This window comes from Diaporthe batatas (genome assembly GCF_019321695.1).
Source record: "Diaporthe batatas strain CRI 302-4 chromosome Unknown Contig00003, whole genome shotgun sequence".
Taxonomy (NCBI): domain Eukaryota; kingdom Fungi; phylum Ascomycota; class Sordariomycetes; order Diaporthales; family Diaporthaceae; genus Diaporthe; species Diaporthe batatas.
In genome coordinates, this window is record NW_025408550.1 from 3,369,555 (window position 1) to 3,396,235 (window position 26,681).

At 50.6% G+C, this 26,681-nt stretch overlaps 7 protein-coding genes across 7 annotated transcripts; 5 read left to right on the plus strand and 2 right to left on the minus strand.

Moving 5' to 3' along the window:
* Positions 1-444: 444 nt before the first annotated feature.
* Positions 445-3,885, plus strand: KVR01_003621 (uncharacterized protein). The gene is made up of 2 exons (XM_044788728.1): positions 445-2,197; positions 2,385-3,885. Exons 1-2 carry the CDS (start codon positions 555-557, stop codon positions 3,733-3,735), a joined length of 2,994 nt encoding a protein of 997 aa, XP_044648636.1. The 5' UTR covers positions 445-554; the 3' UTR covers positions 3,736-3,885.
* Positions 3,886-4,291: 406 nt separating this feature from the next.
* Positions 4,292-4,845, plus strand: KVR01_003558 (uncharacterized protein; the record flags this gene model as incomplete). The annotated part of the gene is made up of 2 exons (XM_044791007.1): positions 4,292-4,360; positions 4,447-4,845. The coding sequence occupies 2 exons, from the start codon at positions 4,292-4,294 to the stop codon at positions 4,843-4,845; spliced, it is 468 nt and encodes a 155-aa protein (XP_044648573.1).
* A 1,254-nt stretch (positions 4,846-6,099) lies between these two features.
* On the plus strand, positions 6,100-9,431 carry KVR01_003422 (uncharacterized protein; the record flags this gene model as incomplete). The annotated part of the gene is made up of 3 exons (XM_044787564.1): positions 6,100-6,372; positions 6,439-6,861; positions 6,918-9,431. The coding sequence occupies 3 exons, from the start codon at positions 6,100-6,102 to the stop codon at positions 9,429-9,431; spliced, it is 3,210 nt and encodes a 1,069-aa protein (XP_044648437.1).
* Positions 9,432-9,503: 72 nt separating this feature from the next.
* On the minus strand, positions 9,504-13,109 carry KVR01_002501 (uncharacterized protein). The gene is made up of 2 exons (XM_044782996.1): positions 10,641-13,109; positions 9,504-10,529 (listed from the first exon to the last, which is right to left on the minus strand). The coding sequence occupies exons 1-2, from the start codon at positions 12,435-12,437 to the stop codon at positions 10,497-10,499; spliced, it is 1,830 nt and encodes a 609-aa protein (XP_044647516.1). The 5' UTR covers positions 12,438-13,109; the 3' UTR covers positions 9,504-10,496.
* Positions 13,110-14,682: 1,573 nt separating this feature from the next.
* On the plus strand, positions 14,683-15,498 carry KVR01_003730 (uncharacterized protein; the record flags this gene model as incomplete). Its single annotated transcript, XM_044791835.1, has 1 exon — positions 14,683-15,498. The coding sequence occupies one exon, from the start codon at positions 14,683-14,685 to the stop codon at positions 15,496-15,498; it is 816 nt and encodes a 271-aa protein (XP_044648745.1).
* Positions 15,499-16,304: 806 nt separating this feature from the next.
* Positions 16,305-21,502, minus strand: KVR01_002868 (uncharacterized protein). The gene is made up of 2 exons (XM_044791145.1): positions 20,903-21,502; positions 16,305-20,753 (listed from the first exon to the last, which is right to left on the minus strand). The coding sequence occupies exon 2, from the start codon at positions 20,695-20,697 to the stop codon at positions 17,683-17,685; it is 3,015 nt and encodes a 1,004-aa protein (XP_044647883.1). The 5' UTR covers positions 20,698-20,753; positions 20,903-21,502; the 3' UTR covers positions 16,305-17,682.
* Positions 16,869-17,123, plus strand: KVR01_003991 (uncharacterized protein; the record flags this gene model as incomplete). Its single annotated transcript, XM_044787500.1, has 1 exon — positions 16,869-17,123. One exon carries the CDS (start codon positions 16,869-16,871, stop codon positions 17,121-17,123), a length of 255 nt encoding a protein of 84 aa, XP_044649006.1.
* Positions 21,503-26,681: the final 5,179 nt, after the last annotated feature.

Below are 26,681 nucleotides of genomic sequence, written 5' to 3' on the forward strand. Positions count from 1 at the left end.
AGAACAAGGCGCATGTCAGGATGCGCCAAAGAACAGCCTTGGGCGATTCTTGATGGCGTGGAGATGAACGGGGCTGCTTGGGTCTGCGAAGAGTTCAGCGTTGTAGAATTTGTAGACTAGATCGCTTGCACGAAATCTGATAGATGCAATCAAAAACGGTCATGGAAGGAAATTGGTCATATCTAGTGCACCGACGCCAGAATAAGACTGCAGAGGCCTGATTCCATCCACCACCGAAGCATATATCGCTAGGGCATTATGTCCTTCGGGGGAGCTAGTAAGCTACCTACCTAGGTACTTAAGTACGTAGACACCAGGTGTAATAAAGGGGTGTTGCATTGCTACGGTTGGCGGTGAGTCGCGGCAGAATGCATGGGTAGACGCGTCGAACACTACCAATCCAACCTCCGGTCAGTCTCATTTCATTGCTTGTTCATTTCTTTTGTGAGAGGCCAGTTCACTAAGGACAAGAGAGAGGCCTCAGATTGGTGCGAAAAGGGATATTGTGATCTAGCCTTCTTCACTGCGGCGCGACAAAACGGCCACTGGCGACCATGGCCAGGATCGAAGACCTCCCAGTGGAGCTGGTTGAATTCATTACGGACTACCTCGGCCGAACTAGCGACCTTGCAGCTTTGGCGCGGACGAGCCACAAGTTCAATGATGCAGTGGATCCGATCCTGTACAAGTTCGCCAAGGCGAATGTATCGAATCTTGTACCACGGCACCCTTTATGGTGGGCCGCGCAACATGGCCAGACCGGGACAGTCAGGAAGGCCCTGGCGTCTGGGATCGACGTCAACATGGCTTTCCTGAGATCCCATGCGATGGAACACGACCGGCACATGTGGAGGGATAGTGAAGAGATGGTGGATATGCCCCCGTTGGAGTCTGACCATGAATGGCAGCCACAGGAGGACGACACGGACCACGACGATACGAGGAGCTTGACTTCTACAGACGACCAGCCCGACAGGTATTCTGACCTGCGAGGCCGCAACGGTCCAAACATGTATGGCGACGAAGACAGCTGGGATGATTATGATGTATTGGCTGCAATGGATCCGTTCCACGCAGAGAGCGCAACCAACTCCATGGCTGAAGATGATTCCTTGTCCGGAGATCAAGCTGCTGCCGCGCTCGACTTTTTTGGCCCTTTCGATCCGGCCTTCGATGGTGGTGTTGATTCTGACGAGGAGAATCTTTTTGACGAGGATGACGAGGATGGTCTGGATGAAGATCCTGGTGAGGATTCGGAGGATTCCAGCCACTCAAGGGAAAGAAGACACATCGTGACGCAGACTTTCAGGGCACTACACCTCGCAGCCCGAGCAGGCAATGACGATGTCGTGGGAATACTACTTGACCACGGCGCTAGCATCGACGCTTGTTCACACCAACTGGGCCGACGCACGCATTTTCTCTCCTTGGGTTCTGACATTTATTATGGGGCGTCGATATCTGACGCAGGTTACTCGCCACTCCATCTAGCAATCTGTCATTTTCGGTCTTCCACGGCCAGATTGCTGCTGTCCCGCGGCGCTTCCTCCAAGTTGAGCGAGCCGGACCGCAAGGATGCTATGACAGCTCTCCACGCCGCTGCTGCTACTGGCCAGGTCGACCTGTGCAAGCATCTATTAGATGGAGGCTTTGTCGAACTAGATGCCCCTGACCAGACCGGTTTGACACCGTTCTACTACGCGTACCGGAGCGGCCAGTGGAACTCGACAGTGGCCTTACTTCTTGAGAGAGGCGCAAACATCAACTGCTCCGTCCGCCGGTGTCCTCGTGTTACCCGAGCCTCCGTCGAAGACGGCAAGTTTGGTACTGTACTTTACGAGGCTTGCACCTTTGGCCGCTATTACGCAGCCAAGAAGCTCATTTATCTCGGGGCCGACGTCAACAGAGGGCTCGTTGACCGTGATACTCAGTGCCGCTCGCCTCTTCACGCTGTCTGTGACCTGACCGAGGCGTCCAGCGAAGCCTATCGGCACCACGCGCTGCGTACTCTAGCCCCAGCTAGGAACGATGAGCTGGAGCGTTTGGAGCTGATTAAGCTCATGCTAAAGTCGGGAGCCGAGCTCGAGGCTACGACACGGCCAGAGCGCGAGTCGGCGCTTCACATTGCGGCAAATCATCGTGATGTCGCTGTGCTTCGACTTCTTCTCGCCGAGGGAGCCCATGTGGAATCACAAAGGTGAGTTGCTTTGTCGACATTTAACTTATGGCCGAACATGTCTTGATCAAATCCTCCGATATCCTGAGACGGCTGCTACCCCGTTTGCTGTCTTCAGTCCCCTTCCCCTTTAACTAAGCTCCTGCCCACCGTTCTGTTGTATTTCAAGCTCACTTTGGGAAGCGGCAACTGATCCGTGAGGCTTTAGTTCTGACGGGCGAACGGCCCTTATTCATGCATGTGATCTAAGAGGTCCACGGGGTTATTATACCTCACATCTTCATCTTCGCCGCGAATCGCAAATAAATGCCGTCAACATGCTGGTAGACCATGGTGCAAATCTCAATGCCAAAGACAAGGCCGGCGACACGGCCCTCCATCGCGTCTGCTCAGTTGCCAACGATCCACAATCTAAGGATCACGACAAGATAGTCCGCAGACTTCTACAAAGGGGAGCTGAAGGTAATGCTCAAAACCGCTCTGGCATTACTCCTTTTGAGGCCGCGTTCCGTGGTGGAGTCATGGGAGTCTGCGACATACTTGCGCGGCATGGGCATTACCCTCGCAAGCAGGAGGACTTCGAAAGGATGATTCTTGATCTCATCCAACTCAGACCATATGACTTGTCCGCTCTTGACTTTCTGATTGATCTTGATGTCCAAGGCTTTCTGTTTAGCAAGTCGGAATATCTGATGAAGATGATAGATGGACGACATGTCAAAATGGCAAGCAGGTACCTGGAAAGGTGCCCTCGGTTCCCACCTCTGAGCCCGAAACAGAAGCTCACCGTCCTGCGAGAGGGACTCGCTCTTGACAATAAAGAGCTCGTCAAACAGATTCTGGGGACGAAAGTCTCAATTAATGTCCCAGATAAGAACGGCCACACGCCACTCTACGTTGCGGTGCAGCGCTATCGTTCGTCGGACCACGACCTCATCAAGGCACTCCTTGAGGCTGGCTCGGACATGCATTTCAAGCCACCGTCAAGCACCATCATGACGCCTCTGGAGAAGGCTATCACGGAAGGGAAAGAGATTCTTGTTCAAATCATGCTTGATCACCAGCCAATTCGAGACAACCCAAAGGCGCCGAAAGGGGTCTACCTTCACGCAGCAGCCCGCCGGGCTCCATCCAAGCGGATGATCAGCACCCTCGTCCGGTCCGGCGCCAGTGTGACCGAGCTAGACGGCAACAACGACACCCCGCTCTCGGTGTTCCTCAAGTCTATCGCCGACCTGCCGCAGTGGACAGCGTTCAAGCGGCGCGCGGGAAACCGAATCTTCAGGACAATCTGGTACCTGTGGAGCAAGGAGTTGGATATCAATTTCAGGAACAATAGCGGCAAGGCCATCACCAGCTACCTGCTCGCGTTGCGGATGTATGACGGCGATAGTCCGGCTCGGAAACGAATCGCGCAGGAGTTGGAGCTTGGTCTTTACCTGGTTCCGGCTGAGGGCGTAGATGGTGAGAAGGGTCTCAAGACTCTTCGCTTTCGACACTCGGTCATGGGACTGGGAGATTCCCGTGGTGGGTCAAAGCGGGCCGTTTGCTCATACTGAGGCTTTCAAGCCTACCTAGGTATACGGTCTCCCACGAAGGTACCCGTAGATGTCGGCGGGGGGAGGTTCTGATTTGTGCGTTTCTTCCCATGTAGAATGTCGCTTATGAAGGTCTTGGGAGCCAGGCTTATCAGAACCTGGCTTTGCGGTAGCTGTATAGCGTATAATGTCCTTGCTAGGCTTCTATTTTTGTAATAAAATAATAACGGGTCCTGGGCGCCACATACTTTTTATATGCAAAGGGATTAGAAACGAAACCACTTCAGACAATACCGTCACAAGGTACCTTCAGCGTCAGTCCTGCACGCCAAAAGCTGTGCGGCCAGCGCGGCGGACAGTCCTCATAGCGACGGAAGGTGCCCGAGTTGTGCTGCAGAGGTGCTTCAGAGGTGCTGCTGTCAAGTGGCAAGGTGCCAGCCAGCCTGACGGGAAGGTACGGCGCGCTTCAAATGTTGCCTGGGGTCAGGTAAAAATGACCTCTTCGAGCCAACTTGGAAAACGTCAGTTACCGATTTTCAAAGCTCGATTTTCCACTCTCGTCACATCTGCTCCCACGATGTTCCCCAACATCATCGTCCAAGCTCTCAAGCTCGTCACAGTCGTGGAGGGCTGGATTCCGCTCCCTGTAGGTGGTCGCCTTCCCTGGTTTTGGGCCCCGTGATGCCATCAGGAATACCGTAATTGCTGACTGCTGCCCTGACTACTGCCCAGACCCCCCCTTTTGGCGAATCTGCACTTTCAAGCGGCTTAATACAGCTCCAGACCTACAACATCCATGCAGCGGTGTCGCACCACTTAAGCACACTCACAGCCCACATGGAGGCGGAGATACGCATGCTTCGCGACCTTGAGGCCATGGCAAACCAGCACCAGAACGACTACGCGGATTTCTTCGAGCTCATAGAGTCCCACCGCCCTCTGGATGACTTCGAAAGCGCGGCTCGTAATTTCTACCAAGTGTTGGCGGAAAGTGGACGGTCCGCTGGAGCGAGCGCCGAGGCCAAGGAGCAGTTCTTGGCGGGGATCTTGAACAAGAGTGGTGCGAAGGAGGGGAACGATACGGTGGAATTGATGGACCCGAACAACGGTATGGGCCTCTTCGTGTTGTGAGAGAGCTGGATTGCGGTGATTGGGACACGGAGGTCGTCGTCATGGTCTGCGTTATTGTAATGTCCCGAGTCGCATGACGGGCATTTATTTCTCTTCGGCTATTGGGGTCAGAACGAGCAAATTGTGAGGTTTGGTTTTTACACCAATGTCAACTCTTGCGCTTGCCGCTGAATGTAAAACTTCCGCAAATTTTCTCTAGATTTTACAAGGTGATCGTAACCTAAGTAGTGCGCTACCCCGTCTACAGGTGACAGTGGAGTCCAACCTCAAGTGCTTCCATCCTGCCATGTGCCCAACAGTGATTTATGGTACCAGTTGACTGCATGGTCCCCTTGAACCCACCGAACTGCCCTTGAATCAGAACGCTGGGGGAAGGTGATATCTCAAGATAAAAACTGGCTCACATTTATGCCATATCGCTCGCACAGGACGTTGAGTGATAGCTAATCAAAATGGAGGACGTGGTGGGTAGCCCAGTGCCATTCATAAGCTTTAGACTTGTCGGGACCCTCGGATACCTAGGTACATCAATACCGCAACTGGGCACCGTGACACAACGGCTCCGAGCGAGCAAGCCCCGAGTGAGTGCATGTGTACGTCTCCGAATGTTTTCCAGGGGCTCCCTCTCGCGCTTCGCGCCCAACGGCGAGACCGTAGCCGTGCGGGACCTGCGGATCTGCCCGCGATCCACCAATGTCAGAGGGAGTGGAGGGAAGGTTGGGAGGGAACAGCGATTGTGGTGCCTAGTGTAGAAGAAAAAGCTTGCTCTGGTGGAAGTGTGGAAACCGCTCGCGATCCTGACGTTAACATCGACCAAGAGTGCCGGGCGCCCATCCCTGTCTGGCCACTCGTGGGCCCGGGAATGAATCATTCTGACCATGACATCGTGGTATCGACAGCGACCCACCTCGAGCACAAACACAATATCTTTCCGCACCTGTTCCGCGATGGAGCCTACTCCCTATATGTGGGCCCTCCCTCTGTGCCTTCGGAGGCTCGGTTTGAGTGTTAGATGGCGAGAGGCGTGCACACACGGGGTTTCCTAGCGACTAGGTGCAAGGACATGCATGTCGGTGTACATGAGCATGGCTGGCTGCCACAACATAAAAACGCGCCAAGCCTCTCCTCACTTGAATATGCTTCCAAGACATCCCTGAAGTCTTCTAGAATATATTTTTAAGCTGATTGAATCTTCTCTGACCACGGTGTTGTCCTTGCTTATATTCAACGTCTTTGCGGTGTTCTCCTTTTGAAATGTCGGATATTTGGTGGACAACAGAGAAGGGCCTCTTGCCCAACTTTGTCAACCGAGAGAGAACAAACCAGACCGAGCCTTTCTTCGTCGTCACCAACCCAGAGACTGTTGTCCTAGAGTTGAGCTATGCCGACGTCGACAATGCGGCCAACAGGGCCGCCTGGTTTCTATCCAAGAATATGGCACAAGATGAAGAGAAGTTCTTCTACATGGGTCGGATGGACTTGAGATACTACATTTGGGTTCTTGGAGCGATGAAAGCTGGAAAATGCGTGAGTTTTAAATGCGTCCACATGATATTGAAGACCTTGGATCTACTAACCTGAGAAATCTACCAGGCTGTACTGCCCTCGCCCAGCAACACGGTCAATGCAAACCAGATGTTGTTTAAGGATGTTGGCGCAAAGACAATGTTCTTTAGCAGAGAAAGTTTCGACATGTTGGAGGACCTGTACGCTGCGACCAAAGACGACATGCGATGGATCGAAGCGCCAATGTATGAAGACCTCCTTAGCAAAGACAGAGTCGAGGATTTTCCCTTCACATATACCTTCGAGGAGGTCAAGAACAAACCATTCATGGGCCTCCACACATCCGGCACGACTGGCCACCCTAAGCCCATCTACTGGACACATTCCACGGTTCCCATCTTTGCCTCCCAGATTGACCGCAGTATCCGACCGGCCGGCTCGACCGACGAGCTTGTGTTTGAGCAGATTTGGTCTAGAACACGGCTCTTCATGTCTTTCCCATTTTACCACGTATGTGACAACGATAAGCATACCAGATACCGCTGATGACTGAAACAAGATCTTAGGCTGGCGGCATGATCGCGTTCCTTGCAAGTATAGTGGTTGGGGCGAGGACAGTGATCGTCCCCGCCCCGGGGACCCGCCTCACTTCCGAGAACGTGGCCGGCATGCTGCAGGTCACCAACCCCGACACCGGTATTTTCGCACCATCGATCCTCGAGAACATGCTGAAATACCCGTCGGGTATGGACGCACTCGCCAAGATGAAGCACGTCGCCTACGGTGGAGGTCCCATGAACCCAACGTCGGGCAGCAAGGTCGCCGAGGCCGTGCCGCACTTGATAAACTTCATTGGCTCGACGGAAGCCTCTCTCTATCACACAGACGCCTCCACTGATAACAAGTACTGGAACGCCTTCAAGTTCATCGAGATGGGCCAGCGGATGGAGGAGGTCGAGCCCGGCTTGTACGAGCTGGTGTACCCCCGGACGGAGCTGATCGAGAAGACACACCTGATCTTCCACAGCTATCCGGACCTGCAGGAGTACCGGACCAAGGACCTTTTCTCGCCGGTGGATGACAACTCAGGCTGGTGGGTTTACCGAGGACGCGCCGACAACTGGATCGCCATGAGCAACGGCCTGAAATTTGACCCCAAGAGCATGGAAGACAAGATTGGGGCACACCCCGACATCACGGCTGTGATGCTCGCTGGAGAGCGGCGCTTCAGGCTATGCCTGCTCATCGAGCTGGATGAGAGCTGCTACCCGGCCCAGCCCTTTGAGTCTCCCGAGGACGGGTCGAGGTGGACGCAGAAAACCCTGGCCAGGCTGTGGCCGGCTATCGACGCGGCCAACCATGAGGCGCCCAAGTTCGGCCGTGTGCCCAAAGAGCTCGTGCTTTTCACCAAGAAGGACAAGCCGTTCTCTCGATCGCCGAAGGGCAGTGTCCAGAGGCGACTCACAGTCTCTTTCTACCAACAGGAGATCGACGACCTATACACCCAGTCCGAGCAGGGCCTCCTGACGAGCGGCCTGCCACCTCTCAAGTCAACAGCCGCTGATGACCTGATTCCATTCCTCACAGAACTTTACGCGCAGACGCTGGAGCACGAGAACCTCAGACCAGACGACGATGCCTTCTCCTTCGGCATGGATTCATTCGCAGTCGCCTCCCTATCCTCCCGGCTGAAGGCTGCCCTGAGAGCCTTCGGCACATCCGAACAGAAGCTCGGCCGGATTGGTCTCCGCCTGATGTACACCGCACCCACACCCCGGAAAATGGCGCAGAGCCTGTCAAACCTGCTTTCTGAGACGAATGGCATCAGCGGCGGCGAAGATGGCGCGAGCGAGGCGGTGGAGATGGTGGAAAAGTACGAGGCCGAGGTGAAGAAGCTCGTCGAGAGGAGGGTGCAGCAGAACGGATTGAACGGGCACTCCAATGGTTATGCCCCCGGACACGTCGTCGCCGTCACCGGTACGACTGGCTCCCTGGGTAGCTACCTCCTGGCCACGCTCCTTGCCCGGCCGGACGTCAGCAAGGTGATCTGCCTCAACCGCGCCGCCGACGCCGAGGCGCGACAGGCCAAGGCGCTGAGCTCCAGGGGCCTGCCTGCCCTGCAGCCAGCCATCGACTCGGGGCGCGTGGTGTTCATGAAGATGGACGTCGCCGCGCCGAGGCTCGGTCTCACCGGCGACGAGTACGACCTCCTGCTGCGAGAGACGACCTCCATCATCCACAACGCCTTCCCCGTGAACTTCCTGCTGGCCGTGGCCCAGTTCGAGCCGCAGTTTTTGGGCACGCTGAGCCTGCTCGAGGTCGCCCTCGCAGGGCGGAGGCACCCGTCGTTCCTGTTCGTGTCGAGCATCGGCGCCTCCGTGCGCAGGACGAACCCGCGCAACCCGGTCCCGGAGATCATCTTTGACCGCGACGAGGCCAAGGACCTCGCCCTCGAGGGCTACGGCTCGGCCAAGTTCGTCTGCGAGCGCATGACGCACCAGTTCACCCTCTCGTGCGCCGAGGCCGGCCTGTCCTCGGCCGCCGCCGTGCTCCGCGTCGGTCAGGTGTCGGGCCCACTGGCCGGCGGCGGCGCGTGGAACATCTGGGAGTGGCTCCCCTCCATCGTGGCCAGCTCCAAGTTCCTCGGTGCAGCGCCTGCCACCATCGGCCAGAAGGTCGACTGGATCCCCGTCGACGAGCTGGCCAAGATCACGAGCGACCTCGTCGACTCCGTCGAGGGGCACAGGCAAAGAAGCTTCACCCCTGTGTACAACGTGGTCAACCCCAATGTCACCACCTGGGAGAAGGAGCTGCTTCCCGCGGTGGAGGCCCTCACGTCTGAGGTCGTGCCTCTCGAGGAGTGGCTGGACCGCCTCGACAAGACCAAGGACACGAGCGCTCACATCCTTGACAAGAACCCAGGAGCGAAACTGGCGGACTTCTACAAGGGCTTCCTTTCGACTGAGGCTGCCATGAACTTTGCAACGGATCAACTTATCCGAGACAGCCCCACCGCCGCTAATCTGGGGCCTATCACTCAGAAAAATATGGCTGGATGGATCAAGACATGGGGTCTGTAGACTGTAGCGATATTTGTTTAATTGACTTGACTTGAAGCGGTTAGCCTTAACCGACTCATCATATCGGAGTTCGAGTGGTCGCCTGTCTTTTGTTGCCTTTTTGAGATTACCTTTTGTATGTGATTGTGGTAGATTTGTTGTCCGAGTGAGAGGGAGTGGGAACGGGGCCAGGCAATGACAGCAAAGGATTGAAGAAGAAAGGGTTTGGGGGCAAGTAAGGCGATCATCAGTCTGAGCGTCATGACATGTCCCAACTGCTGCAACAACACATTCCATTCGCCAGCTATCGGAAACCAGAACCCCTCAAATGCACCAATTTCATCCTCCACGAAGCGGTTATCAACTTTCGGTTTCCCCTCTTTCACCAAGTTCGGTATCCTGCCATCGCTCCACCATACACATTTGATATAATCAAAAGTATTGAAGGCCAGCCAACAACAGGCTGGGCGGAACCAACGCGACTTGTGTACCTTACTAGGGATGTCTTGAGTTCTTTGTGACCAATGTTGCAAGCGGTCAGACAGCGCCAAGAGCTGTGTGTATATTTCTGTGTTATTGTTATGTCGGGGGGGGGGGGGGCATGGGGCTGAAGGAAAAGGAGAAAATTGAAGATGAGATAGCCGGCAACATCCCAATCTTTCTTTGAAAACTCCTTCGCGCTATGCAAGAAGGGAATATCTGTATGTGCAGAGGCGGCGGTTCATAAGATGAAAACAGGGCGGCGATATACATCAATGATATCAGGTCATCTCATGATAGCGGCGTAACGATGCTAGCGTAAAAGGGGCATTAGATATTTGGTTGATTGGGGCTGCAAGACCGAGTCGGCTTTCGCCTTGTGCCCACGAAACCGTACCATGTGGTTCTGTACGAAAGACGTCGATACCAGGAGTTGATCATCCGTCGACAGGAGTCAGTGGGCTTTGGATGGGTGACATCGAAATCGTTCGTCCGGATCGGGCGGCCAAGGAGGCGCCATGATGTTATTGACAGCATTGACAGCGGGAACCGCGACAAGCAGTGCATGCGGGCATAGAAAGGCTAGGCCTCGCCATGTGCAACAACCTATGGTGTCCGCGGTCTCTTCCAATAGTATTGCTGCAATACAAATGTCAGTATAACATACACGATCTGACAAGGGCGGGCTCATTAAAGTTGGACCTGGGACACGGTTTTTGCAAGAGCCATGGCTCAGAGGGATGTTCGTACCACATGATGCTTCCGACAATTTCGCAGCGTCGGCTTCCTCAACCCATCGACGACTGCCGCGCGCCTATGTTCGTCGTCATCCTCCTCGGGAATGTAATAGTACTGACTCTCCAGCGGCTTGCCGTCGGCATCCTTGCCTTCACGCTCAATAGTACCTATACAAGTGGCGGTCTCGACGATAAACTTCAAGTGATGGCGCAGAAGGTCCTTCTTCTCCTCGGCAGGGAGGTTGGCCATGATGGTTGACAAGGGCGTAGACGAGAGGCGGGAGAAGGCTAGCTGATTGACAACATGGTTGGTGATAGTTGCAACATCCAGGTGGCTCACATCAGGCTGAACTTCCTTCTCCTTCTCGACCCGCACAGAAGTCTCATGCCTGAGGCTATCCGGCGTAGGAGTGTGCGAAGCCTTGTTGCCGATGCTCGCCTCACGCGATGTCGATGCGGACTTGCTGCCAGTAAGGGCGTGGTTGGAGGCATCTGCAGAGGCCCGCACCTTGGAAGCCCCGTTCACTCGGGGGGACGCAAATGCCCCGGATTCCAGTCGACGGCGTTTGGGCGAGTCAACGTGGAACGAAGTCATAGCCATACGGCTGTTGAGGTTGGCACCGAAGGGGCCGAACGAGTGGACGATGGGGTCGTTTTCCTCGTTGGCGTAGTTCTCGTCCTCTCCGTCCGAGCCGGCGTCACTCAGGTCGCTCGAGAAACTGTTGTTGATATCGGTCATGAAGCTCTGGTCAACAGTCAGTCCGGCCTTGGCGCCAGCCCCCTGCTCCTCAGCATCCTCATCCTCATATATCTCGACGCTCTTTTCCCTCTCGCTGATGCTTGGCAAGTCGGACAGGATGCTGCTGTGCTGAGAGTTGCTGGGGACATCATCAGACATGACCTGCTGTAAGGACGCGTGTGCGGGAGTGGGCGATTCCGGAGAAGTAATACGCGTCCTCCTGTGCAGGGGACTGGACTGCAGCAAGCCGAGGCCACCAGCACTTCCGAGGCGCGGACTGCCACCTCCGAGCTGAGACGCGGCGTTCCGAAGCGAACGCGGCGGGGAGTCCTCCCAACCCAAATCTGCCAAGCCATCCCTCGCATCCCTCTTAGGCCAATGTATCAGAACGCGTGCATCTTGGACGTTGAGCATGATCTCGACACCCTCGGTCTCGAAGGAGAGCACCTCGCCCTTGTGCATGTCATAGGTCCTGCCCTGGCAGTGCAACTTGAGGCCGTTCCAGCCGTTGCACTCGATCTCGATCTTGTTGGGCTGCAGCGGGACGGTGGCGGGGACATATCTGGCCTTTACATGGACGCGGCTGATGAGACGGTTGGCGGATAGCTGGTAGTCGGACGAGTTGCTGGACCTGCCCATGCGGAGGGTGTCGCCGTTCTCATTGAGCTCGACCGAGGGGACGGCGGACAGAGGAGCACGTTCGGAGACAATGCTGGGGGCGCGTTGGGGCTGTGGGTGGGCATGGACGCGTGGGGGGGACGAGGAGAGGATGCCGGTGCTGGACGTGGGCACAGGGGTGGGATACTTTAGGTAGTCATTGTTGGTGACAGCAGACGCGGTCTTGTGGGCCGAGACGGGGCGGCTCTGGCGTCTTGCAGGCACATTGGGAAGTGCTGGCAGCCCGGGCGACGACGACAGCAGCTCGAGGGGCGGCAGGAGCTGGGGCTGGGAGGCGGGCCTCTTTGACGTGGAGGTGGTGGTGGTGGTGGTGGACGCGTCGCGATGCCCAGAGGCAGAGGCAGAGGCAGAGGCAGGACGGTCGTCTGCCTTTGTGCGGGGCGACGAGTCCATGATGTGGATTGCAATCAGGCGTGCATAGCAATTGGCAGGCACAAAGGAGGAATATGTGTGCGCGTGGTGGAATCAATGAATGGACGTTTCCCTGCAGGCAAACTCGACCCAGACCCGAGGAGATGGAAAGGGAGAAAGCACTTGAGGGATACAGAGGAGAGAGGGAAAGGGCTGGGCTGGGGGTCCTTTTTTTGCAGAGCCCAAATCGCGGTCCCAAGTCAAGTCGCGTACAGTACGGAGTCGAGGACGGCACCGCGTTCCAGGGTCCGTCAGACCGTCCGCCCGTCCCCACCAGCGCCCGTGTCAGAGCTCAGAGCTGGGCTTGGGGCCCAGAAACGGCAACTCCCTGGTTGTTAGTCTGGTCCGCCAGAGGAAAAGAAGCAGAGGGAAAGCTGGGGTGAGAGGCGAGGTGAGGTGAGGCGAGGCCAAGTTGCAGAGCTGGTATCAGTCTTGTGTCTCTGGATATCAGGATATCAGACAGCAGCAGACAGACAAAATGAGAAATGTTTCACGGCCTGCGAGGCTGGTCGGTTTTGAGGAGCGAGGGCCTGGGTGCCTGGGTACCTGGGTACCTGGCCAAGTACTACTTGCCTTGGAACGTTCAACTTTTGTTGCTTGACGCGCTGCGCATGGCCGGCTTACAACCGCGTTTTGGGGCGGGCGGCAGACGAGCTAAGGCCTGGGTGAGCAATGAGCTAGCTGGCCTGGCTGGCCGCAAGTGACGGGGTCCCACGTCTTATTAGTGGCCCCGAGTCACCGCACCAGCGCACCTGCATGCGGTACACCGAACACCGCAGCTCCCTAAAATGTCACCACCATCCATTCCTGGGTACTGGCTGCACTTCTTGCACTGTATCTTCCACTCGTCAGTGTTTCACATCCCACGCGCAGCCAGACCGGCAGCCAGACAGACACGACCGTGCCGTGAAGGAAGAGCAGTAATCGGCTGCTGAGCTAGATACCTAGGTACCTAGGTAGATCGGTACTGTGAGGTAGACGACCGTCACAGCCTGGGAGGATGCATGCACTCTTCCAATATTGCCATATAAGACTCCCTACCTCCCGTGCTTGATGCCAATACCCAGGCCTGCTCGGGCCCTGCTCAGCCAGCTTCCAATTGCGGCCGTGGCTGCCCTCCCCTTCCGCGCCAACCCCTGTCCGTCGCGTTCTCTACCTTCCTCCGTTTCCCCCCTTCCCCTGCTCTACGTCACTCCCACTCTGCCGCTCCGTTCCCGTCACTGCCTGCCCTCTCGATTCGAAATAATCGTGGCAGAACACCTGTCAGAGACGCCCAAAGGACTGTGCACCCATCCGCAGTCCAACAAGGACATCGCGTCGAAAGCCTGGCACGCCCGTACTTGTGACGTTGCATCGGCCGACTCCGGGCATCCTCCGGAGCCGAACCCCTGTCAGACGCGTCTCGGCTCCGGACCCGGCTGCCGCCGACCTCACCCGAACTCGGAGCCTATCAGCTGCGGCTGCCGGCTTTGCATCCCAACGTTGCGAACCAGGCTCTGTTGTCAACTGCAGAGATGCCTCCTCTCACATTTTCAAAGCCTCATTCTGCTGTCGGCTCAAACACGTTCACGTTGAGACCCGGGCTGCACCTGCGTGCCTCGGCAATAGCGCCGTCTCGACTACGACCACAGAAGACAGTCGTGTCATGTGTCACAATGCTCAAAAACCGGACGTAGGGCGAGGACGAAAAAATACCAGCATTAGTTTTCCAGCGTCTTAATTCGTGGCTGTCCAATGACGAGGTCGGCAGCCCAAGCTGGCCACTCGTTCTTTCTACCATGCCCGTGAGATTTCGGGACCTTCAATGAGCCCGCATGCATTACCTGCCCACCTCACATCAATATCATGTAGAGATGCCATGCCCTGAAGGAATTGTGTCGGGACCACCTCAGTTCTTAATCGACTTGGAAGGCAACGCGACTTCCAATAGGCGCAAGAACGTTGGCAGTCCTGCTTTCACTCGATTAGCAAGTGCGTCGTCAATGATATGCTAGGCGCAGTCTCCTGCTCAGTGCCAGCTGTTCTCGTACACCCACTCGCACCCTGCTTACTGTTCGTGTTTCCACACGATCTCTCCTCCCTCTCGAGCTGCCCAACCAAAAGAATCTAGTACAACCGGGTTCTACCTCCCAGGAACCAAATCCTGCACGACAACACCATCATACACACAAAGTACTCCTCTTTCAGCTCCAAATCTCGGCAGTGTGCTGTCGAGGAACCCACCAAGATGTCGTTGGATCATCAGAAACTCGGTGAACTGGTCCAGCTGCTCGAGGACTACTCGGAGCTTCAAGAAAAGAGGCAAAAGGTCCAAGAACAAGCCGAGAAAATTGCCCAGGCTCGAGCTCGGGGCAAACGAGCTCCCAGTGTGCCCAACAACTTCTCGGAAAACCTCGATGCAGACCGCGAGATGACCCCAGGCCAAGAGCAAAAGAGCTACGATTCCTCCGTCGACAGCGACGAGGATATGGACTATACAGTCCCTCCTCCTTCCATCGCCGAGAGCCCAAACTCGAATCCACCGGCCCCAAGCGAGGAAGCCCTCCGGCGATTCGCCACGACGGTCGCCTACTCGTCATATAGCAACTTCTGCGGCACCTCGGATGAGACCTTGGTGCGTCACTTGTTTGAAGATGGCCTACAGAACGATTCAGCTGTCATTTTTGATCCAAAGAAGATGATCGAGATCAACAAGACAGATCACAACATTGCCTACCTCTGGAACGAGCTGGCTGAAGCCGCTGCTTCCCCTTTTGTCGCCAGCATGACCGAGGCCCGCCGCCGAATCGACCCTGGACTCACGACAGACGATCAAATCCGCCGGTTCGGGCCTGCTGAGATCCTAAATGACAGCTTACCGATCTACTGGATCGTCACCCTCAGCCAGCGGGGCGTGATCGATTGGGAAGGAGGCTGCTCCTTGGCCCGCGCCTACCGCCGTGTCTTTGAGAAATTCGGCGTCGATGACGTCCATTGCTTGGTGTTCGAGTACGAGACAGATCTTTCAGGCGAGGATAGCCGGAAGGCATTTGCTCTGGAGTAGACTCCTGCTTGCTTGTTACTTGATTCTTGTTGGCGTGGCAGGCTTGAAGACCCCGGTCCAGAAAAGGAACCCGGGACTGGTTCGTTGGAGATGCCCTAGATGCTCGAAAGGTGAAAGAAAGTTGCGTTTGGTATTTGATTGAATAGGATATGGCCATTTGGTCGACCAAGAAGTTAGACACCATGAAACTGCAGTTTGAAGGTGCAGGTTCCAAGGCTGGATCGGTCGTTGTATCAGGCCATGGCAGAGAGTTATTTCGCGGAGGGGAGAAAAGTTTAAAGTCGATAAGTTTGGGAAGACATCAGATGTCTTCCGAACGCCGCGGTATCAGCGTGGGTGGCCTTGTCTTCGGTTATGGTCCAAATTCGGTCTTTTCACGTGCTAACCCCGTTGCACACAACGGAGATCTGCACTCGTTGATCATCGCTTTAAGAAGAAAGATGGCTACTGAATGAAATTCAATGATTCCGCCTCTTGTTAACAAGTCTTCAAGCGAGTCTTGGTGAGACCCGTGCCGTCGCCAAAAGACAGCCTTGAAGTCAGCAGAAGCGAATATCCGAGTGTGATCGAATGAGGGTAGTTCCGGCTGGGGATGGTGTGAGGATTCTCAGAGGGGTCGCCCCGGACGTCCAAGGCAGTCGATTCAGCAAACAAATTTGAGAGCTACAGTCCGATCCTCACCTTTCTGAAGGTAGACTGCAGATATCACATGTTCTCTTACATGTTGATCTTGAGCTACCTATATATAGGTATCTACTCCAGGTATGCCAACGTATTCTGGCCAGACCACCCTCAACCCGAGGCCTACGTAGCCCAAATGCAACACTTGAAAGAATGAGACGCTGCGGCTGCCGCGCCGATCAGCTCACTGGCGTCACGTCAATGTCAAGCTGCCGCCGACGAGGGCTGCAGTGCAGGAGCTACCCCGCAGCGTACGATCCCGATTGACCAATGGCCCAGCTGCAACAGGGACAAAAGCTTCCCACTTGTGCTGCACCAAGGGACCATTGGGGAGGGATGTCCGCCTGTGGCACCAGTCCATTGCCGGGGAGAAGGGTGCTAGTACTGCGATATGAGGTCGTGATCGACCCACGGGCGATAAGTTTCCTGGCCCCTCCTCGCCTTATTTGACGGATTCCCTCGCTTTCTCATCTCTAATCAGACTCTCGATCCTCTAATCGACCTATTTTAACCCATCACCAGTTGTGTACTTATTTCTGCACAGGCCCTTAACCACCAACCCGAGTCTCACCAAGCAAGATCCACTTACACCCAAACAAGCACATCGTCACCAAGAACCCTCCTCGGCTCGCCGCGGCAACAACCCCCCCACCACCACAACCAGACACATCCTCAGAGACCTCTCCAAAATGGCCGCCAGTCAGCAGCAACAAGCAAGGATCAACACAGATACCTCCTCCTTCGGCGGAGCGGACGCAGACCTCGCCGCGCGCCTGACGGGCCCGACCTCGCCCACCACCGAGCGTGCCGCAGAGGAGGCCCGCCGCCGCACCTCGACCTCGGAGTGGAAACCCCCGATCCAGCGCACTGCCAGCTTCGACCACGAGGAGTACAAGCGCCAGATGATGTCCTCCAGCGGCACCTTGGAAAAGGACCATGCCTAGGCCTAGGATCGACGGTCTGGGGATGAGATAACCAAGGGAGGGGTGTTGGTTTCCCCCGAGGGCAGTGCTTTGGGGCTCGTCGGTCTGCATTTGTTTTCCTGTATTTTTGGGACCTCAGAATGATTCAATGAGCGGGTGCGGGACTGTTGCGTCTTGAGCAGTGGGTTTGCCTGTGAGTCGGAGTCGTGGCTTGTACGGCCAGGTTAGGTGCATGAAGAATGGCATCAAGTGACACAAAATGGCACATATCATAGAAGAATGTTAGCATTAGGAAACAAAACTATGCCATCAAGGATGTGGCGCTAATATTGAAAGGAGAGTGTTTACGCTGTGGGAGTATCTGCCGAGTCGTGTCTGCCATCCTGAACGCCGACCAAAATCCATGGACTCGAAATATTCAGAGTGGGGAGTCCGCAATCATAATGTACCTTGTACAGTGCCATCCCTTCCATCACGTCTGCCACTTGTCCTACAATATCTTTACAAGCAATTCTCCACCATCGAAAGATCCAAATCGTGATCCCTACCATACTACTGAAGGCGCCATCCAAACGAGTTCTTAGAGTCCTGTTGGTCCCATTCCATCAATACCACCGGTTGTGAAGTATTCTGAGATGACACCGAGCGCGTAACTGATACCGGCAACCCAGACACCACCCACAATTAGCCTCTTGCCGAGGCCTGTCTTCTTGGTCCTCTTATCGTTGATTCTTGCTTTTGGTCCACTGAAAACGGGCTCCTCGCGGTGGACATCGATGTTGTACTTGATCCTCGGAGGAGGTGGCGGCAGTTTGCTAGCTGCAGTCTCTGGTATGTTCTCGTAATTCACATAGCCTGTAGGTGAAGCAAAATTGGCACTGGCAGGAGAGAACCGCGGCATCCCCGTCATGTCGATTGGGTTGATGCGTGTCTCGACCGCTGCAGACTCATCTGTCGCTGAGACCGATTGTTCAGGCGCCGGAGTTTGCACGGCCGGTATGCCCTTGCTGACCTCTGAACGTACTTTGCGGAAAACAAGTACATCGCCTGACCCGGAGATGATCTCGTAGCCTTCAGCCTGCAAAGGCCCAAAGTGGGGGAAGAATCTCGTAGGGTGGGATAGGCGGAGTAGGGCATCAGCTGGTGTCAAGGCAGACGCAGTGTCGGGAACGAACGAGGACGTCTCAGCGATTTCGATCTTCTGCATAGTTGGATCATAGGCTAGGATCTTGTACAAGGTAGGCTCGTTTGTCGTTTCACGATGGATGGTGTCTGAGATTGTTGGTTCCATTCCCTTGTTGGCCGGGGTTGGGGAGGGCGCTGTTCCGCTGGTAGAATTGGCAACCATGGTCTTTACCTCCCGAGCAGAGTTGATGTCGCCGTGCTCACTTGCAATACCTGGGGTAGTCTTTCGTTGCTGTCCATCAGACTGCCTGTCGAGTGCGGGCTGGATCTTAGCTGGTGATGGCCGTCCAAAAGCACCCTCGAGTCCGCCGTCCATGTTCTGACTTTCGAACAAAAACTCGTAATCTCGCTGAGCCGTCTCACTCGGGGCCGTCGACAGCGTCTCCGTCCAGGACTTTTCAAATTCTTCAGGGAAGTCTCGGACATAATTGCCAGTGAGCTGGCGCGACGACTCGGCCTTCGCCGCTCTGGCCTTTGCAGACTTGACGGCCAGACTTGCCTCATGGTCTGTCACATCCGAGGCTGCCTGGTCTTCCTTCATCTGTGATTCCAGCATCTGTCTGCGATGGGTTTCTTCGGAATTGTTTTCAAGCTGCTGGCTCTCGCAAGTCCTTCTCGGCACCTCAGTGCCCGAATCGTCGGCTGTGTCTGCTGCTGAAGGCTGCCCATCAGGCTCGTTCCGTTGCACTGGTCTCTCGTAACCTTCAAGCTCTTCAGGCATGTATCTTTTCAAAAGGCCCTCGGCTACTCGCTCGTCCATACCAGGTAAAGGCTTCCCATCTGATTCGTTCCAGTAGTCTGGGTTATACTTGGCAAGTTCCCTGGGATTGTATCTCATTGTGAGATCTTCGGCGACTCGCTCATCTGGCTCGTTATGATACACATGCTTGTGATTTTCCAGCTCTTCAAGCTGTTGCCTCAAGGTCTTCAATTCCGCAACTGGCTCTGCTGCAGACGATGAAGAGCCCCTCTTCGGCTCGGCATTCCCCACGACCGTGTACTTTCGCAGCTTTGCTGTCCCATACTTTTCCCGCAGCTTCTCGATAGTGGATGTGTCAAAATCGCCGGGCCCCAGATGCTCGACCTTTTGCTGACGATTCACCGACGTCCAAGATGGTCCGGTCATAGAGATTTGGGGGCCAAGAGGTTTCTCGTGAGGCTCTTCGGCCCCTGGTGGTATGTGATTATCCAAGCCATCCTCCGCTGGCAAGACTTCTGTTCGCTTGGCAGCAGAGTCGACAGAGAAAGCTGGTCTGAGCTTGCCGAGGTCGTTGTACCCAGCGCCTTGATCTAATGCGTTTTCTGAGACGAAATCTTGGCTGTATCCGTGCAGATCCGAGTATGGGGCCTTGTCACTCTCGAAACGAGCCACAATTTCGTCGACCACTGCTTCATTGTACTTTTCAAGGTCTTGGTACGGGGGGTTCAAGTCCTGGAACTGGATGGGCTCCTTGTTTTCCACTGACTCGTATTTGTCCACGGCGGCGTACGGTTGCTGCGGTGCCTCGGACGAGACCTGTCCTTTGTCCAACACAGGCTTGTACTTATGTAAGTCGTCGAATTCGGGTTTCAAACTTTGGACACCATCGCCAACTGGTTTTCTAGAATGACCAGACGATCCTCCTGGGTTTTCTGCGTTGGGATCGGCCTCGACCTGGCTTGGTTTGTATAGGTCATTCAGGGGTATCTCATTGTAAAATCCAAGTCCGAAGTGTCTGGTTGAATATTGAATTCCGCGGTCTTTGAAGGTCTTGACGGGTATGTCCACCCCGACATCAGGACTACTCGGAACGGGATGCTTCGCAACCTTCCGGTTGGTGACTGGGTCAATGAAGAAGTCGTCTTGCTCCTCAGCTAAACCAGAGAAAGGGCGAATTTGCTTGTTCTTCTTGCCACCTCGCTTCCGCTTCGTCTTGAGCCCACGCGCTGGATCCTCTTCATCTTTGCCGAATATAAGATGCTCAATGGCTCCTCGCTCCACATCTTCAATGTTCTGGCCTGGGCGCACTCCATCCTTGTTATCGGATGTGTGTTGCTTGCTGGACACAGCATCCTCGGGTGCGGCGCATGGGCGTGGATCATGGGAAAGCCAATAGCTAGCCATCACGCGCTTGACGGCTCGCTGGGCGTCATTCGCCACCTGGTAATCGTCCGAATTGTGCTGGCGTCGGCCGAGATATTTCTGCTTGAAGATCTGTTCTTGCCGCCGCCTTATTTTGTCCTGAATTTCCGAGTCTAATTGGGTGAACCACGAGCCGAAGCGAAAGCCGCGGGTTTGCTGGTACTGCGGCAGGGCGATGGCGCCGGAGGCACCAAGCACGCGATGCACAGTTGCAGCTGCACTTGCGGTGGCATGGGTGGTCCGCAGACACCTGGCTCGAGGGCCGAATTGGGATGCGGTGGTTAACATGGCGTGGAGTTTATGGCAAGGGTCATATTATGTGAAGTGCGTCCAGGCAGGAGATACTGGAAGAAGTCAGACCGAAGATGCCGTCAAGTCTCAGACGACGGCTGTACAAGAAGAAAAGTGCAGGCATGGGGTGCCCGACAGCATGCCTTGATGCCGGGATCAGGTATCACATAGAAGTTGGACTTCACATAGAAGTTGGACTGACCGGTGTGATTTCCGGAGGGGGACGGCAGGACCGTTGGTTGTTCACGCAGCCTTTGTGACGTTGATATGCAGAGCGATACCTGAAGTGTAATGTGCAGGCTGCTGGCAAGGACATCAAGGGTCAAAGATCAAACAGCGAATCTCGAATCTCGAATCTCGAATCTCGAATCTCGAATGGTACGGCGGGAGCAAGGCAAGGAGAGGCAGCAAGTGTGGCCAAGGCGTTGGCCAGGATGGCCGGCTGCTTGGGAGGACGACCCGACCGACTGCGTGTTGTGCTCGTACCGCAGTTGCCGTGGGAGCAGTCAGCCAGCCTCAGGGGCATGGGCAAACAGCTCAGTCAGCGGGACGTGTGTCTTGAGGCATCTGTCCGGGTCTAGGGGGCCGGCTAGGCAAGTGCAGTGTGACAATATGTGCCTAGGCAGATGAGCCGACGATGGCAGTTGAGTGATGCGGGAGAGGAGGAGGGAAAGGCAAGAGAGGGCTGTGGTCGTGCAAGCTGGATGAGGGGTCACGTTGGAGCTGGTCGTGCACATACAAGGCTCCCTCCCGTCCTTATCTCGGGGTTAAAGAACGGGCCTACTGCCACACCTTAATGAGAGACCCGTGTACTGTCCATGTGTTCCTTCTTGGCCAGCATCTTCCCCAGGCCCAGGGCCGAGCCCACCTTGCAACGTCGGCCCCGGGGACTGGAGAACAACCTGGCCCAGGTCGACTGGACCAAGGCCTATATTTCTGGCTGCCAGAAAGTTCCGTGCTGCGACACAACGTGCTTGCATGCATGTGTCGGCGTGCTGTCGACATGCCATGTACGGCGGGGCGCTTCCTTGTCATGCGGGGTACTGTGGGGCATTGCCGACGGGAGCCCGGGGCCAAGACGCCCTTCCGGAGCTCCAGCCCCACCGTCACTAATTGCTGATTGTGAATACTAATAACAAGTGGACGGCACGGACATATTTAAGTAGGCAGGACTACTACTACTAGCATATACTAGCTTCATTATAGTGTCCTATTATAGTCTATAGCTTCTCTAAGCAATATTAATAGTATAAGAAGAGATTATATAAAAAGAAATAAATAGTATATAAGTATAAATACTCTTTAATATACTAACTTTAATTTATAAAATTAATATCTATTTATTTAATAATTATATTTACTTACTTAATTTCTACTAATTATTTACTTAATATTAATTTTTTTTAAGTAACTCCTTTATATTTATAAATACCTTTTAAGTTAGTATTAAAAGACCTTATAGTATAATTTCTTTTTTTAATTTTAATACTTTAAATATAAGCTCTTTTTATATACCTTTTAATATACCTTTTAACACCCCTTTTAATATACCTTCTAATACCCCTTTTAACACACCTTTTAATATACCTTCTAGTCTATATATATTTAGGTATTAACTAAGTATTTAAATACTAATTAAATGTTAAAAAGTTAGAAGTTTAAAGGGTTAGAAGGTTAAAAGGAGAGTTAAAAGGTTAGAAAGTATATAATCTTTACTTTTACTTTCTTAACTTTTAGCTTTTTAGTGTTTAATTAGTATTTAAATACTTAGTTAATATCTAAATATATATAGGTTAAAAGGTTTAAAAGGTATATTAAAAGGTATATTAAAAGGTGTATTAAAAGATATATTAAAAGGTATATAGAAAGAGTTTATATTAAAAGTATTAAAAATTTAAAAATTTTAATTAAATATATAATTTTATATAAACTTTATATATAAATTCTTATATTAAATAAGTAATTAAAAATTAAGTAAGTAAATATAATTATTAAATAAATAGATATTAGCTTTAATTTATATTACTTACTTATTATATAAAATTAAAATTTATATTTATTAACTATACTTTTAATTTTTATTATTACTTTTAATTTAATACTTTTAATTTAATAATTTATTACTTCTTTTATATTATTATTATTTAAAGCACTTTAACTTATATTTAAATACTTAAATCTCCTTTTAAATCCCTTTCTTATTATTAATAAAGTTTTTTATAATAAAGTTAACTTATAATAACTAATTTATAATTCTATAAATCTTTATATAAAGTTTTTTAATAGTTAGTAATAAAGTATTATTTAGTAAGTAAAGGAGAATTAATAAGCCTAACCTTAAAGTAAGAGTGTAAAAAGCACTTTATTTAAGTGGTATATATAGTTAAAAAAGGTTAAATAAAGCCCTTTAATTAATTATAACTTAAAAGGAAATATTATATCTATATACTATCTATTTCTTTCTATATAAATATTCATTCCCTATAAGAATACTATTAAATATAACTAATAAAAATAAAACTCTATTAGTTCCTTAGGTGATTTAAGAAGTCTCTTATATACCTTGTTATAGAGGCAGCTAATAGTGTTGATATGAAGGTGAAGGTGGGATTGATTGTTATGTACATGGATGACTAGAATATACACCACAACGGTGGAGGTGAAAGTCACTGTGGAAAAATACAATTCGCCAAGCGGACCAGCCTTGGTAAGTCAGCTACTCGGACGAGCTGAAAACCCTGGCACGCCCATGTGTTCGGAGATGTAGAAGGGTTGTGGCTGAGAGACGGTTCTTTGAACGTTGATGCACAAGCATTGCTGTGGTCTCTACTAGTGAGATCTTCATGCCTCATGCTTGGATACCTAGGTATTACTATTCTAAAATCACTGCAGATTCACTGGTACCCGTGGCTATGTTCTATTGCTGCAATTAAAATCTACAGTCTATCTAGTTATATTATTATTGAGAACGGAAATTCACGCACCTAGAATCGGAAGGTACACACCTATCTACTAACTAAGAAGTACTCTATATAGATTTCTTCCACGAAAGGGCCGGCTAGGGTAAAGGGGGTAAGCTCTAAAGTATAAAGTATAATGGAGGGCTGTAAGTAGGGCTAATAGGTACGACCTAAGTTCCTAGAGGATTAACCCACCCTATTTATAGCCTTTAAAATCGTAAAGAATACTTATTTATTAAAGTTATAAGGACTTTAAGGTTTTATACTCTAATTGGCTGAATAGTAGGGAGGGTGTGCGCCTTCTGACTCTGGGTGCGCGAATTTCCGTTCTCTTATTATTGTGCCCTGACACCTGTTTGGGTGAGTATGTCTCCCACCTCCTTTGCGCTCTTCAAGTCTTGAGCTTGTGCTTAACTTTAACCTTGACGTCGGTCCCGGTGTTGATTCTGCTAGTTAGGAATATGGAGTAGCCAGTTATTTTTTTCTCGGCTGAGATGTCTTTGGTTGTTGTCTACAGGTGTCGTATAAGTCAGCGCACCGGTCTGCGCACATCCCCACCAACGCACACACATTTCCCACTAAAAAGGTTGATTTTTACTAGACTTTATTTAATTCTATAAAAATACTATATAAATAAATTTAATATTATTAAAAATTAGATTTTTTATTTATAGTAAATAAAAATCTAAATTATTAATAAATATTACTATAAGTTAGAAATAAATTATTAAAGTTTAATATTTTCTTTCTTAATTAAATAACTAATAATTAATATAGAAATTAGTTAAGATATTAAAATTTAATTTTAAATTTAATTTAATTAAATAATAATATAAGTTTTATTATAAAAATATATATTATTATAATATTTATATATATTTTAAAAGTTTCTATTTATAGAAATTTATTAGAATTAATTATTAAAGATTTAAGAAAAGTAGAGTAAAAGAGTAGGGAATTTACTCTACTTTTCTAAAATCTTTAATAATTAATTCTATTAATTTTATAAATAGAAACTCTTTAATTTTAATTTTAATAATTTTAATAGATTTTTATATATAATAAATTATAAATATTATTAAAAACTATATTTTATAATAACTTAAAGTTTTAAAAATATTTCTTATATTTAGTAAGGAAACTTTAAAAATAAAATTTCTAACTTTAAATAATTCTTTTAAAAATACTTACCTATTCTTTTATTATAAAAGTTATTATATATATAAATAAAAATAAAGATTTAAATAAAGTAACTTACTTATTTCTAATATTTAAATAGATTTATTTATTAATAAAAATGAAAATTATATATATTTTAATTTATTATAATAAATAATATTATTTATATAATAAAAACTATATTATTATATAGATATTAACTATACTTATAATATATATTTAATTTAGAATTTTAAAAGTTATATAGAATTAATAATAATATATTATATAGTTAAGAAATAATGTGTGTTGGTGGGGATGTGTGCAGACCGGTGCGCTGACTTAATTCCATGTCGAACTTGCAGAAGACACGTGCGAGAATCATATAGGGTTCATTGTAAGCTGAAATAGAATTGAGACATCAATATTTCCAGACTTGTGCAGTTTGCAGATAAATGCAGCTGCATGTGTACCAACTTATCTTCACTAACTTTGAGACACGGAAGGAATGGATAGGAGAGGCGCATCGGTTAAGTGTGAATAATCAAGGGCCGAACTCGGTTGAAAGACAAACATAACCAGCACTACTCATCACTTACTACTCTGGGTAGTCTTGAGAGGTTCTGAGAACTTGATTCTTGCCCTATTTTAAGAGAAAATAAACTGAGCAAACGTTTGAAGTCACCTCCGGTTGCTCCATGGACAGAGGGGCTGACGAACTCATATGATTAAAGGTGTGCTACAAATCGTGCTGCCTACCCTGGGGTACCAATGAAACCCCCCGCTGTGACACTCAGGCAAATAGCCGATTGAGTATCCAGTTGACACTCTGGCTCTTGCTCGATGACTGTGCAGACGACAGTAACGCTAGCATGGAGTCATTGTTCCAGGACCTGGTACAGAATCATACTCAGAGGAACGCGTGATGGCTCCTGTTCAACGATAGGATTCCGGCCTTGCTTAGGTGCTACAGTCCTTTCTATTCTTTGAATATTTCCAGGAGCAGCCTAGACTGTGAGTTACTATAGCGTTGTAGTATTCTGGATGTTCTGTGCTCTCATATTAGAGAAACTGACGGAAACCGTCTCAAATTAGTCTTCTAAGGATGCTGGATCGAAAGATACAACTTCCAGGGTCTACACGGCGCAAATTATTACCCACAGTCCCCCGTGGTCTGAACAGGTTAGGCCAGATTGTGGGGGCGTCGTTGTTCCTCAGCACGCCGACACAAGAGCGGGAGCTAATAAACAGTTCGTCTGACAATGAGTCCAAGAATACAAGGACGTGCTTGGTAGCAGCAATGGCGAAATGGTGGGGCCGGGCACCCCACTAAAAGAATGCATGATTTCAGAGGGTTAGCTTAAAAGGGAAAAGTAAATAAAACTAACCTTAAAAGATTAAAACTTATAATTATATTAATTGTGGGAATAGTAGGCTGCAGTGGATTAGCCACTGCAAGGCTAGTGGGCCCGTGCGCACGCACGGACCAAGATTAGTCAGCAGGTCTGGCCAACCCAACTGGGCGCTTCGCCGCCCAGCCAGGCAGACCTCTAACTATCACCAATACACACCACTTCACCCAACCACTTACGCGTAAGCAAGCCGACCGACATTAATATTATTATAAAAATAAAAATTAGATTAAATTAAATTAAATTATAAAGTAATATAATAAATAAGAAAAATTAAAGTTTAAAATAATTATTAATAAATTAAAATAATTATTATTTATATTTTATTAAAATCTTTAATATTTATTATTTTTTATATTTTATTAAATATATAATAATTACTTTATTATTTTTTATTATTCTTTTAAAAATTTAAATTTTAAAATTAAAAAGTATTAATAAATTATAGGAA